Below are 15,705 nucleotides of genomic sequence, written 5' to 3' on the forward strand. Positions count from 1 at the left end.
AAAAACTCCTGAATGACAGCCATTCAGGCGCGTGTGGGGGGCATCAATCTGGATACGCTACGGCGTAAAAAAATTTATGAGTAGGATACTTCTGGCCAACAATGTTCAAAGATTGCATAACCGTTGTCAGATGTTGCCATGTGTGTCAAATTTTCGATAGGAAAACCAGAAGACCACCCGCACCCCTGCAGCCAGTAGTTGCTGTTGGGCCATTCGCCAAATGGGGCATATATTTCATGACATGTAACCCCACCTTGACCGGGGGGCATGGGTATATCATAGTTACGGTTGACTATTTTACCAAATGGGCCGAGGCGATGCCTACATTAGACAACACCGGCGAAAGGGCTGCCCTTTTCTTTTTCAATCATGTAGTTACCAGATTTGGCATTCCACAGGCCATAGTTACAGGTCATGGATCACATTTTCGCAATCACATGATGGTTGAATTGGCTGCCAAATTAGGGTTGTCCCACGACAGCTCTACTCCATATTACCCTCAGGCCAACAGACAAGTTGAAGCAATCAACAAAGTCTTGAAGCGGATGCTGCAAAGGATGATTAGAGTCCACAAAAGGAGTTGGCACCTGATCCTGTACTCAGCCTTGTGGGCATACCGAACATCGGTAAGGAATGCGACCAGGTTTACACCCTTTCAACTGGTGTATGGCCTAGAAGCAATCTTACCAGTTCAGTGTGAAATCTTGTCCCTCACACTCATAGTCGACCTTCTCCCCGGACTTCAGAAGAGGAGGCTCGTTTCTTGGAACTAATCCGATTGGATGAAACCCGTCGTGATGCCGCTTTGGCTAGTGAAGCCCATAAGAAACGAGTCAAGGCGCAGTTTGACAAGAATGTCAAACCCCGTGTCTTCTCAGAAGGTGACTTGGTATTACTTTACGACCAAGAATCCGATAAATTGGGAGCAGGTAAATTCAAGTCTTTGTGGATGGGCCCCTATATTGTTAAATGTGTATTAGCAAAAGGGGCCTACGAGTTAGTGGACTATGAGGGATTCCACTGGCACAACCCTATAACGGGTTGTACTTTAAGCGTTACTACGCATGATTTAGTGTAGTAACCCCTATGCTTTTATTACATTTTTGTTTTCGTTAAGGGTGATTGTTTTGGTTAAGTAATCCACTTTTTACACTTGTTGCAGATGTCAAACCTATTGGAATCGTTTGTTGGATATGCCGACGGAGCAAGTCGTAGTTCGCGGAACCTATCTTCTGCGGCCTGGGCCATTTTTGATCCAAGTGGCGAGTTAGTAAGTTTCAGAGGGGTATGTATTAGTCGATCAACAAATAACATCGTTGAATATAGCGCATTGATAGAACTCCTCTCTGATGCCATCACACATGGCATACGCCGACTTGTCGTCAGGCTAGACTCACAACTCGTCATTCTACAACTCACTGGTATCTACTCTGTCTGAAATCCAGCTATCTATCGCATGTTCCTAAGGGTCAAGATTTTGGAAAGACAGTTTGATTTTATTCAATATCAACATATTTCCAGAAACTTAAACACATTAACGGACTCATTAGAAAATTATGTGTTAGATAGACATTTTCAACATTTATAGAAAGAAGCATTTCATCAATATCTGCATCAGGACCATGTAACTTAACCAAAATAAAGCTCTGAAAAAAAGAAAAGTATATATATATATATATATATATATATATATATATATATATATATATATAACTGTTTGTGGTTTACACATAATGTTCTGTAACCAAGACAAAATTGGTCAGATGACCCAAAGCTCAAAATGCTAAGGGGCACTCTAGTCTAATGATGCTGGTGATAACAAGTCACCGCCTGTGCAATCATGCGTAAAAGCCTAGTCCATCGAGTCGGCATGCCAGTGGTATGTCGCTGCAACCTCAAAGGCAGCTCATCGGTCCTCACGTCCGGAATACCAAGAGTGAGGCCCTCGACCTAATCCGGTAATGCTGAAAGAGTCTTGGCCACATTAAGGTCGTGAAGGATAGCCCTTCCCACATCCTCTCCTGCCAAAGCGGCAACTGGCACTCTCAGGCGTACTACTGGCCAAACTAGTCCAACATCTGCATGAGCACATGAGTTTTGATTAGTCTTGATAGAAGAGAGCACAAGGACATTATAAAAAGAAACAATAGATAGAGATATGGTCAGAGAAATTACCAATAACACCCCACTACTCACTAGCTGGCAACACCAAATCCGGATCACCCCGGAAATCCATACCAGCATATGGATACTCAGAAAAAACCATCTCCTGACGGTTGAACCACTTGAAGAAGGTATCCGAAAAGGAAACCTGGGACTGACCAGCATGTCAGGCCATAAGGACGACCCATCTCTGCATTCGTGGCTCAGTTGGTGGAGGTAAACCAAGTGAAACATATTGCGGCTGCATCAGTGGGATCTTTTCCAAGACAAAGGCGGTCAAAATAGAACCATAACCGAAGTTCTTCAATCTTCCATTCTTTACCTTGGTTATTTGTTCTTTCATCACAGAGAGTACTGCATTACACTAGTTGAACACCTTTGGTTCAAGGCATTCCAAGGCGTACTGCATATAAGACCTGTTGGCCACATGAAGAGCCGCACTACCAGCCAATCTAGCAAAAGTGAATAGAATGGTCCTCAAGGACTTGTCAGTGACATCTCGGATACTAATCTTGTCGTCCTTACTCGGCTGAGATCCCTCTCCGAAGTACCAACGAATGTAATCTCTCACAGATTCCCCCCCACGGGCGGAACCTGATAACGAGATAGGGGTACCATGCCTTGATAAGCCATTCAAAAAATAGATGTCCACGAAAGTCAAGGGGATGGATTTGCCCCTGATCTGGAACAGCTGGTTTGTAGGATCCCATGCATCGAGAAAATATTGCAACAAGTTGATTTGTTGCCTCATGCTAGAGATTCGAAAAAACTTGAACAGGCCACAGTTCCGTAGCGCATTTACCGTAACCGGATCATGTAAAGCAAGCATTTCCTCTTCTTCATGCTCACATTCTCGCCATGTAACAGGGATTTTTCTCCGATGAATCTCTGAAAACAAACAAGAGAAGAGTCAGGATCCTGATTTGGTGAAAAACAGGAAAAATTTCCATGAAAAATTGTACACAAATTTCCCTCCTTGCGCCCATCACACCCCCAGTAGTGTACTGGGTGGGATGCATCCCTACTGGCCAATGGCCAAGCTGGAATGCATTGCACCTTTCGATCTAGAAAGGGTGCGATGGAGCCAGGGCAAATTTTTCAAACCCTAGAGGCTCAGAAAAACCAGGAAACATGCTCAAAATTGAAAAAGGAAAGGATGAAACTGAAGAGCTCAGGTTTAGCTCCTACCTAGTCCAGACGACGCCAAGAATCATCCGCAGAATCTCCTGGAATCAGCTAGTGAAAATCAAAGGGGAAAAGCACCTCCAGAGCTCCAACAAACCAATGTTCAAATGAAATGGTAAAATGAGAGGTAAAAACCACTTTTAAATTACTTTTCACGTTGTTTAAGTAAGATATTAGTGTTTTATCTCATTTTTGAAACATATATTGTTTGTTTCTAATTGGTTTGATGAAGCAATTGAACAGTCAGTAAAACCTTTGAAGGAACAAAGTGGTTAATGGTGAAATTGAATCAATGACCATTATCATTGAGCAGTTTTTTTTTTGAAGTTCAATCTCGTTAAAAATTAAACATAAGCAGTGAGCAAATGTTTCCCTAGAGTTCAAGCTCATTCGTTCAAAAATGAACCAATTCCCAGTAAATAACCATTGTGAATGTATTATCATCAGCTTTCGAGCCATGGTCATGTTCCCATCATCACCTCCACTCCAGCTGCGAAGAATGATCCTGTTAGCCATCCTTGTAACACTGTCGTGATTGGAAAAATCCAAACCTTACATGGAATTAGCTGCTACCTGAATTTATCACTCGTTCCTCGAAAAAGAGTCTCCTTTAAGCTCTTTTCATCTCACTCGTAAAATATGAAAAGATTGTCGAGAAATTGGCCTCTCCAGCTCGTTAAAAGTGACTGGAAGTGCTATCCCTCCTCTATATTTTAATCTTTTTGGACCTGAGGGATTATTACACAAAAAGATCGAGCACTTGTCTTGTTCGGCTAGTTAAAATTACCGAAAATTCATCCCTTTCGTATTGTTTTATACTTTTTCGGACCTAAGGGATTATATGACGAAAAAGGATTATTGGAGTTTTCTTTACATCCCTTTAAAACTCACTAAAATTGAAAAAGACCGAGTTATCTTTGTCGTTAAACTCGTTAAAACCTAATAGCGACAAACTTTTCCATATAGACAAGAACGAGTTTCACTATCGCTAGGCTCGTTAAAACATAGCAATGGGTTTGCCCAAAGGGCGAATTATAGAACAAGCATATGTTATCCTCCTCAAGCTTGACAAAAATAAAGAGGTAATGGTCAGCAATGACTGGGGAAAAATTGGGAAGAAAACTTGAAGAAACTTTATTGGTAGCAAGTCACTCTTGAACATGACACTTTCACTCCGCATCCGAGTCGGGTTGGGTTGTTTCGTTCACTGGTCATATCACCATTGATCCATCACACCATCCACATTTGGGGTTAACTCTACCAATCCATCATGTCAGTGTCACGGGTATGTTCAAGAGAAGTCGCTCAGAGAATTCACCTGTGTCTCATCCGCTACAATACATTTACGCTCCATCTTTTCATGACCGCCACCCTGAACCTTATATCATCAGATCGTTTTCACCTCCATTAAAATGATTTGCTCCATTTCGTGTCGTAGATGTGGGATTCATTAAGGCCCTCCTACGACGAACCGCTTCTTGTCGACATCAGCTCATTATCTAGGAAGTCGATTTAGGAACAACCCTTTCAGTACTTTGAAGCTTGCATGCCTCAATGGAAGGTTTCTCACTTCTGGCGACAGGTTTACATCATTAGCCTTCGACCAAAAGATTTTGCATGGTGTTCGACGCCAAGTCCATTTTCACACCATGCGAATTGTGTTGCAGTACCTTGAGGGTCATCATCATTATCGATGATTCCTCTCGTGCTTGTTAACAGCTTACATCATTGGCTGGTAATCATGCAATGTCTTTCCATGTTCGAATCCAAAACATCTTTCACATGGATCGACTTGTACTATGAGTGAAGATCGAACGAGATTGAAGACCCCAGATCTAGTTTCATCCATCCGGGCTGCGATATATATTCAGGAAAATAAAGACATCAAATGTACATCATTACTGCACAGATAATCATCCAAGCTAAGGGATGATGGCTCTACCAGAATCATCAGTCTGCACACAGACGGTTGTGTATCCTATGTACGTAAAAATGAATTTATAAAGCTGAGCATGGGAGTGCCCGACTTAGCCAGCCCATGAAAAATATTAGGAAGATAATGTATTGTATTGTATCTTATTACAGGTTGCCTTCGAGCTCGAAAAACTTTGGATCCTCATGATAAAGCATTTCACTCGACATCAAAAGATTAAAGACCTCATGCTTTAGGAGGCAACTGTTATAGAAATTTTTGGGCACTGCAACCCCAATCATATATGTCCATAAACCAAGGGCTCCTAAGTCCCTAAAAGTGTTGTTTCACCCCCTAAAAGAACAAGGTCAGCTGATTACATCATCTCCGAGAGGTTCTCCATGAAAAACTACTCAGAACTGGTCAAAACTGGACCATCTCACTTGCTCCATGGTCAAAGTGCGATGCATCCCACCTAAATGCACACGGGAGGTGTGATGCATACTAAAAATCCCTTCTATGGGGTGCGATGGGTGAGAGTGGACAAATGGCAGAGGCAGTATGCGAGGTGGAAGATCATGGAATCTTCTAGAAACTTCTCTTGTGACACTTGCCTCTCTGAATTCGCCCAAGGATGAGTAAGAGATCATCCTTCTCCAAGTGGAATCAACAACTATCAGAGAGGGGACACTAGTCAAAGCCCAGAAGCTAACTCACCCCCCTTTCAAACATCTATATATGGATCCCTCATCCTAGAGATCGAGAGGCTGGAATTTTGTAACTTGTAAGGAAGTGTTGTTGGTTTCTTGTTGTAACATCATAGTGTTGGGTGATCTAAGCTTTTCATGAGGTGAAGAAGGGCTTCTTGCTGAGATGATGACGCTGGGTCAGAACAATTGGTTGTAATCCTCTTTGCTCTTTCTTGATATTAATAAAGTTATTCAAGTTTTCCTCCACATTCTTGTATGTTTGATGATATATGCTTTTGTGTGGTCAATATACATCTGGTCCTATATTGTTTATGATTGTAGATCTTTGTTCTTGGATAGTGTTATGCTGCTTTGATTCCATAGGTACTCTTTGAAGCTGGGTAGACAAGGAAGCAAGTGGCAAAGATCTATCAGAAGGGAGAGGAATCAAGCAAGGAACCAAGCGCAAGATTGAGGTTGGTGTCCTTTGTTCCCCTCTTATTTACTTATCATAAAGGAAAACAAAAGTAGTTTTAGTTTGTTTTTTTCTAAGATAGCTACGAGTCTTAGTGGGACTAGCAGCTCTGCATAGACACTAGATTTCCCGATAACACCACTAGGAGGAAAATGGATTCCATTTTATGGGAGTGCATTTTTTTCCATAGATGAGTAGAGTAGATGAGAGTGGAGTAGAGAGAGGAGATAGAAAATATATATGGTTTGTGCATTGTAGCATTCCACGCACAGCATGTCTCTCTCTTTGTACTTGCATCTATTTTCCATGCATAGAAAAAGAGCATAACAACCTCACCTTCTAGTTGGGTTTTCTCCTAAAAGGGTTTTTGAGGTTATATCTTGTGTTAATTTGTGGTTCATGAGTTTTATTTCATTGTTCTCTATTTTCTACATAATTATCATTTGCATATATATGCAATAAAAACAATTAACATATCCAAGAATCTAAGGAAAAATAAATTCTCAGAGTCTAGATTTTGAATTTTCTAATATATTTTAGAAGATTTGTTGTGATGAATTGGCCAATGAGATATCCACGAAAATTTATAGATCAATTATGAAAATATAAAATATTGAAAATAAATTAAATATAAATATAAAAGTATATTGAATTATTAAACTTGGCCACTGAACCTTGAAAGACCAAGTATGTGATTCAACTAATAAACTTGGTTGTTGAACCTCAATTAACTCAAATCTACAATTAAAAGGATACATGTGGATCACTTCATTTCAAAATGATATCCCATTATGTCTAAATACTTCACTTAATGGAGATTAAAGGACATTGTAAACTTTGATATTAGGCTTTACATGAATATGACAGACCTTAGCATCACATTATCAAATCTTATGCTCATTTGGCTCATGTTATTGTCACATTATCCAATCCCAGTGTCGCATTAGATTGAAAAGATTGACTTCAATGGGCATTGAAGTGCATGCTATTTTTTCATGCACAATAGAAAAGCTATCATCACATTATGAAGCACTAGGCTCATTTGTCTCATGTGCTATTATCACATTATCATGAGAAGTGAAGAGACCTTGAATGAATTTGGTGTTTCCTACTTCCATGAGATGAGTGACATGGAATGTTTGTGAATCTGCAACCCTACACGAGAGGAAGACAAAGGTGAACATCAAGGTGAAGGAAGCAAAACCACAATGATCACTTGGTAAAAGGACAACCAAATTGAGAATAAAGAAGACAAAGGTGAACATTTAAGGTGGAGGAAACATAACCATGAGGGTCACTTGGTAAAAGGATAACCAAATTGAGAAATAAAGAGAGAGGTCTTGGTTGCTACTTAAGATTTTTAGATACATTGCAAGTGCAAATTGGCAAGCTTGCCCATTCTCAATGAAAACGTATACATTGCAAGTGCAAATTGGCAAGCTCGGCCATGCTCAATGAAAATGTACATAAACTTTAAATGAATTTGGAGTTTCCCACTTCCATGTGTTGAGTGTCATAGAATATTTGTGAACATCCATTATTTCACCTACCAAAAATATAAAATTATTGAACAAAAACAAAAAGACCAAACACCAAATAAAACATAACAACAACATTGTGAAATGAAAAAAAAAAGACAAGAAAATGTTTGATTAAAAAACCAACAAAAATAACAATGGAAAACAAAAATTAATAATATATATATTTTTTATAAATTAACAATTATATATATATATATATATATATATATATATATATATATATATTTTAACATAATTTTCAAATCCAAATTAACAAAATTCTCATATAAAAAAAAGATATAATCGAGTTTCAAGTATAACTTGACTATACTCCACATGCAGCTTAAATTGTCAGTTACTCCAATTTGGATGCAATTTGTAATATCGATAGCCATCACAAAATGTTCAATTATTCCAAAACACGATATCTTTCTATTCTATCCTGCCATACCTTCATCCATTGCACGTTTTAACGACTCCCAAATGCGCTTGCATGGCCCTGCAAGCTTTTTCAGTGGTCCCCTTCGGAGTATTGATATAACATGGAACACCTTAAATAACCTTAATTAGAGGTGGCCAATTAAGATAGGTGATGTGAAATTTTTTTTAAATTTTTTAACATAACTTTCAAATCCAAATTAACAAAATTCTCATATATAAAAACCAAATTAACAAAATTCTCATATAAAAAAACAAAAACAGAAATTTAATTTTTATTTTTTGCCCACTTTCATTAAAATATATATATAGATAAAACATATACCATTATTTTCCACTTTCTTAGAAAAATAAAAATAAAATATACATAACATATAACATCACCGATTTTATTTTTATTTTTATTTTTCTTTCAAATACATCATTTTCCTTTTCCTAGCCTTTTTCAAATGTAACTAACTAAAACAATTATATAATAAAATAATTCTCATTAAAGATATTTTATACTTTTTATTAATAATTTTACCAAAATTAAATCCATCCATTACTCACATTCCCTATCGTCCATTTAAAAATAAATTCATCACTCTATTCCATAGTTGAACATAGTATAATAAAGTAGTGCTATCTCTGCCATGGTTGAATATACTGTCACAATATTACTGAAATCTGTCTCTTAAATCACTGCATATTAACCATTACCTGGGCTCCAATTCAGTAATGGAATCAGTGGCGTTAGAAGCAGACGCAGACGCGGGAGTGAACCCATAACGGGTAGACTCGGTATTTGGGGAAACATGAGAACTCACAAATGCAGGCTTTGTGGGATCTGGGATCTCCGTAATGGAATCAAGTGACAGCATCGAAGTAACTGTCGACATTGGTGGACGAAGTGACGATTCGGCTTGTAAACACAAAAGACCAACCTGAATGCATCTCACCGCTTGCTTTTCATCGCACGTTTCAATAATTGCTCCATCAATTATCCCCACAATGTTTCCAGCTTCATATGACTTCCATACCTGCATAATCACAGAGGCTTCGTCATTCTGATCAGATATATACACAGTGGACAACACATCCTCAATATCGTCATGGGTATCCCTGATAGGTTTGCACATGAACTGAATAGCATGGTCTTAACTTAATTAAGGTAGATATGCTCAGTTGGGAATAAAAGGGAAATTGTATCTTACCCATCCCAAAAGAATCTGCATTTCAGGTGGCAAATTGTAATCAGTGTTCTTTCTTCCTGTGATAATTTCGAGGACAAGAACGCCAAAACTATAAACATCAGTTTTTACAGATACTTGCCCCAACATAGCATACTCTGGTGGCATATAACCGCTGCATATACAGAGTACAATGTCAAATATCATAAATTAATGAAAAAAATTTAGAAATAGGAAATGATAAGTTATTTGAAAAGGAAGCAGAGTTGCAACCAAGATTGTCAATCCATCCCCAGGTCATAAAAAAGCTTAATCAAGAATGCAGAACACCACCTTTTCTTGAATCAAGAATGCAAAACCCCATCTTCCAACCAAAAATAGGTATAAATACAATTACAATATTGTCAATCCTATTGAAGTAATATCAGCAGAGTAAAACATCTGCATTAACAGAGTAATAATTGTATTGAAATCTCACTACGTTCCCACAACTCTTGTGCTGATGTGAGTTTGGCCATCAGGAAAAAGTCTTGCTAAGCCGAAATCTGCTATCTTAGGGTTCAGTTCCTCGTCCAACAACACATTGCTTGCTTTAACATCCCGATGAATAATGCGCGGTCTCGAGTCCTGATGAAGATAGAGAAGCCCACGAGCTACTCCCATTATTATATTGTAACGCTTTCCCCAATCAAGCTGGTTGCGTTTGTTTGTGTCTGTATCGGTGCATGATATTAATTAATTTGACATAATCTGAATATCCTGGTTGAAACAGTGATAATTTTAATTTCTGGTCTACTTTCATAATAACATGGAAGCCACTTACCGAATAAGATTTGATCAAGGCTCTTATTGGGTAAGTATTCATAGACAAGCAATCTTTCTGATCCCTCTACGCAGCAGCCCAGTAGGCATACAAGATTTCGATGTTGAATTTCGGTTCCAAGTTTAACTTCATTTAAAAACTCTTTTCTTCCTTGCATAGATTTGAAGGACAGTTTTTTCACGGCTATTTCTTTTCCATCTGGTGTAGTTCCCTACAGTATAAAAGTTTTGTAAATTATTAAGCTTAATTGTAAATCCCCAATATATTGTTTTCAAACTGCTAATCTACAGTCAATTGTGCGAAGAGAAGAGCCTGAATATCACTCTATTTTAAGATATTAAATATCATTAATGGAAGCTTACTTAACCCAGCTTACCTTGTACACAGGGCCGAATCCTCCTTCTCCAAGCTTGTTCTGATTATCAAAATTTTTAGTGGAAGCGAGTAATGTTCCCATAGTAAATATTATGTGTCTATTATTATTGAGGAGTACGAGTTCTTCACCTTCATCATCATCTGTATTATGAAAATATAAAATATAAATATAAAAGTGTATTGTGAAAATATAAAATATAAATATAAAATTATATTGAATACAGTATACTTGTCTTATACAGTATACTTGTCTTATCTAAAGCTCCAGCCTGCAATTCAACTATTAAAACCTCAAATAACTCAAAAGACCCCGTCTGCAATTCAACTATTAAAACTTCAAATAACTCAAATCTTCAATCAAGACACTCACACATACACATCTAACGCCCAGTGTAATCATATATAAAGTGCCAGAGGACACTGGGCACATTTTACCACTTTTGCTGGGAAGGAGGAAGGGGCACAAACAGTCTGGCAGAAGTTATTGTATTGTGGGGGACATTATTATGTGTAAAATTGTTGGGTATTGAGATTTTAAAGATTAAGTTGGACTTAAATACTGTTATAGAATGGGTACATAGATTTTTTCAATTTAATCCATACATTCTTACTGCATAGATGAGGGCATCAGGATTTTGGATTCTGGAGCAGAGCTTTCATCAAATCACATACAAGCATGTGTACCATGAACAGAATGGGATTGCAGACATGTTGTCAAAAAAAGGAATTGCAGCAGAAATAAGTATAATTCACTTTTATGCACATCAACATAGTTCAGTAGTAAATGAACTATAAAGATCCTGTAGCATAACGTTACGAATAATTTTTATTGAACTTATGACAGAAATACCACAGAAACAATCAGAAAAATTATACTAATAGATATTCTTAAGTGGAATCATAAATAAATTTTAGGAAATATGATATATAAATAAAATTTTGTATTAAGCTAAAATATAATGATAAATCTGTGACAAAAATGTGTATTGGAGTAAAAAACAAATCAGAAACAATCCATTGTAATCACTTTTATCTATGAAAGATGATGTATTTTTTTCGACTGGAAAAAAATACAAGGTGCGAGAAGGCGAAGTTACGGGTATGTGCTACCTTTACCTTCGTTACCGTTACCTTCGTTACCGCTTCTCAATTTGGCAAACTTCATTCTTCTCCAAGTTGCGAATAGGCACAGGGTTAACATGAGAACCAAGCCACCCACAACCCCTAAAATTATGGGTGTTTTCTTTGAAGCCTTCATCCCTCTACCATTAATGAAAGTATGTGGTGGTGTAAGCACACTTGGATTAAAGAAAAGATGCATTGCATAACGAATTATGCAGCTTTGACTCAAATACTGAACTCCTGCATATACAGAGGATGTGAATATGACATTGATTGCGTATGACAGACATGTTGTGCAGTCTTTACTGGATATATCTCTAGTGCACTGGACCAGGCCGTAAATATTTTGAGACGAGGAGTATGTAGTACTCAATGCAGATCGTTTCGTTTCAAGTGCTGCTTCAGCTGATAATTTGTTTAAGAAATCTTTAACATCCGCCTGAAAGTTTTTAGTTGGAATATAGACACCCGTGTCCCCCCCGAAGTCCTCAGGGTAAATGGACCCTATACTTGTGTCCATTTTTCCGATGAAATTGTAGTTTTCATAGCGCAAGAAACATTGAGAAGGCCAGATACTACCTACAGTCTTATTGCATCGCATAAGGTTACGCGTTGCAAATTGTGAACAATTGTAGCATTGGTCGACTGGGATGTCTTCTCTGCATTGGAGGAGGGCATATACTTTGTCAGGACTTTGGCCATACACAGAGATGTTAAACCCTGTTTGCTTCGTGCGTTGAACAAGCCTAGCAAACACTATATTCAGATTGCTCTCAAACGTACTCCCTTTCGTATATTCAGAGCTGCCAGTGCAGTTATATGTGAACGTCCCTATGTCTGCTGCGTTGCAAATCTGTCCATGAAGTGTAATATTAACAACAACAATAATTATACCGATAATGAGAGAGGATGCAGAATCTCTTCCATGGATGCTGAATGCCATCGCACAATGGAGAACCTGCACTGCACAGACATACCAAAGCTTTACTCTCCCTTCCCCAGCACTGCACAGACATACCAAAACTTTACTCTCCCTTCCCCATGTGATTCATCTATATGAACGATATCATGTCGCATAAACAGAGACTTATATTTATCAATGTTCATTAATGTTTAGTTTCACATCTCTTTTAGGTGGTTGATCACATGTAATGCGTTGATTTGGTATTTGATAAGGAGGTTTTTGATATAATTTAATATTTTATTTTATTTAATACTTGTGTATTAAATGGTGGCTAAATGTATTAATCCATAATAAATATCGGAATATTATTTTATTATATATTTTAAATTATTAAAATTAACATGTTATTTTTGTTGAAATCTAATTTCAACGCTGTTGTATATCACGAGAAACCGTCCAGCAAACCCGCCGGAGAGCTCTCGGGTCACTTTTCGGCAAAGGGATCTTCCGTACACAAGGGCCCGAGAAAATTTAGAGATGATGCGTGGTTGTTCCCATACGTCACCATTTCAGATTTCTCGGGTGCTAATGTTCAGTCATATGATGCGTTCCGATATTCACCTCCGCCGTCCGATCAGCTCCATCATTCTCCACCGTCCATCAGTGAAACCTGCACACCTGCATACGACCAGCATTAACTACATGGCGTGGAGTAAAAATTAAGTTCGTTGACCATACCTCTTATTAATGCATTGTCATATGCGTAGGTAGATTTTTATGTTTTTTTTACGGCATGTATTAATGTTCATAAAAACGTGTTGTATTTTTTTTAAGTGCGTTGACCATTTTGTAATGAAAAATATAACAAGTGAAGTGTGCTCGTGTTGTGTTGTTGCACACGGGAAGAAAAGAACACTGGTGTTCGCAGCAGCGTGAAGAACCAGAGGATGTATGCACAGCAGTGCACAAGATATATTCTGTAATGTTTTGTTTTGATTTTTTTTTGTAATGGAACGGTGAAAACGCAAGGTGAAATGAGAACTGAGCCCGTAATGTTTTATGTGCTGAAGGTTTACAGTGGTAAATCCCTCTCAGTAAAAGAGGATGAAGTTTGTATCAGTTTTTTTTTAATAGAAATGTTTTATGGTGGTGAAATACTCTATTTCTCAGTGAAATTTTTTTTAAGCTTCCCTGTGCACAAAAGGATTCTGTGGAGGTAAAATAGAGCATTGCCTCTGTGTGTTTGAATTTTTGTTTTTGGGATTTTCTCATTAAAAATACCCAACAGTGGTATGAGAGCAGGTTCAGGCTCTTTAAAGAAGTTAAAGACGCTGAAGGGAGAAGGTTGTTGCTGCAGCAAAACTTCTCAGGCAGACAGAAGACTCAGACAACGAAGGATTTAGGTATTCTTCATAACTATCTTGTTTGTTACTAAAGAGACAGTCAGTTTTTAAAATACACAGTCAAGGAATGGCTAGCACAAGCACTGGTATGGGTATGTTTAATACCCAGCTCCCACAGTTTAATGGGAAGAACTATGACTACTGGTCAATAACTATGAAAGCCTTGCTTGCTTCCCAAGACTTATGGGAAATAGTTGAAGATGGTTTTGAAGAACTAGCAGATGAAACTGAGTTCAATGCATTAACTCAGGGAGAGAAGGATCTGCTGAAGAGCAATAGGAAGAAGGATTCAAAAGCCCGTGTGTTGTTGTATCTAGCAGTAGAACAGAGTATATTTCCAAGGTTAGCAGCAGCTAAGACAGCAAATGAAGCATGGGAAACCCTTAAGACAGCCTATCAAGGCATGGAGAGAGTGAAGACAGCAAAACTACAATTGCTGAGAAAGGATTTTGAGAACTTGAACATGAAGGAATCAGATAACATTGACTCATTCTTCACTCATGTGATTGGTGTAATCACACAAATGAGAACTCATGGAGAAACCATTGAAGATAGAAGGATTGTGGAGAAAATATTGAGGGTCTTACCCTCAAGGTTCGATGCCATAGTCACCACCATTGAAGAGACAAAGGATCTCTCAAACTATTCAGTTGATGAGCTACATGCATCACTGATAACACATGAGCAGAGGTTGAGTAGGAATTAAAACTCATCTCTTGAGCAAGCCTTCAAGACCCAGATGTCCTTTGGAAGAGGAAGATGTCAAGGAAGAGGAAACCGAAGAGGAAGAGGCAGAAGCGAGAACAGAGGTGGAAGGAACAGCCCATCAAATGCACAAGGAAGAGGCAACAATCCAAATCAGAACCAAGGTCAAGGCAGCAGCCAACAAAGAGATCAGTATCAGGCTCAAGGACAAAGGTATGATAGATCTAATGTTCAATGCTATTATTGCAAAAAGTATGGACATTATGCTAGTGATTGTAGAAAGAAACAGCATGATAAGAACAACAGACAAAATGCAAATGTTACAAGAGAAAACAGCAGTCAAGAAAATGTCCTGTTAGCTTGTAACATGGCTGAAACACATAGTGAGGACATATGGTTTTTAGACTCAGGTTGCAGCAACCATATGACCGGAAACATAGCCTTCTTTTCTGCCCTAGATAAAAATATGAAATCAGAAGTCACACTAGGAACTAATAGTAAAGTGTCTGTTATGGGAAAAGGAGAAGTAAAAATATTTTCAAAGCAAGGAGAAAAGAAAACCATAGCAGATGTATACTATGTCCCCGGAATGAGATGTAATCTCTTGAGTATTGGACAGCTTGTCCATAAGGGGTACAATGTTTTCTTTAAAAATGATGTATGCACCATCATGGATATACCACCCAGCAAAAGATGCATTGCTGAAGTGAAGATGACAAGGAACAGGATGTTCCCTCTCCGAATCAAGGCAGACATGAAGAACAAAAGGGAAATGGCAGCAGTCACCCAAGAGGCCTTCCAAAGCGTGCCAAAGGATGA

General features: G+C 38.2%; 1 protein-coding gene across 1 annotated transcript; it reads right to left on the minus strand.

Moving 5' to 3' along the window:
- Positions 1-8,981: 8,981 nt before the first annotated feature.
- LOC149174712 (cysteine-rich receptor-like protein kinase 8) lies at positions 8,982-12,817 on the minus strand. The gene is made up of 7 exons (XM_089420939.1): positions 11,869-12,817; positions 10,982-11,077; positions 10,754-10,893; positions 10,399-10,588; positions 10,033-10,267; positions 9,579-9,729; positions 8,982-9,404 (listed from the first exon to the last, which is right to left on the minus strand). The coding sequence occupies exons 1-7, from the start codon at positions 12,815-12,817 to the stop codon at positions 9,081-9,083; spliced, it is 2,085 nt and encodes a 694-aa protein (XP_089277065.1). The 3' UTR covers positions 8,982-9,080.
- Positions 12,818-15,705: the final 2,888 nt, after the last annotated feature.

Source organism: Pinus tabuliformis, chromosome 4_1 (assembly GCF_031772625.1).
Source record: "Pinus tabuliformis cultivar Carrire ecotype Pingquan chromosome 4_1, CPIR1, whole genome shotgun sequence".
In the NCBI taxonomy this organism is placed as follows: Eukaryota; Viridiplantae; Streptophyta; class Pinopsida; order Pinales; family Pinaceae; genus Pinus; species Pinus tabuliformis.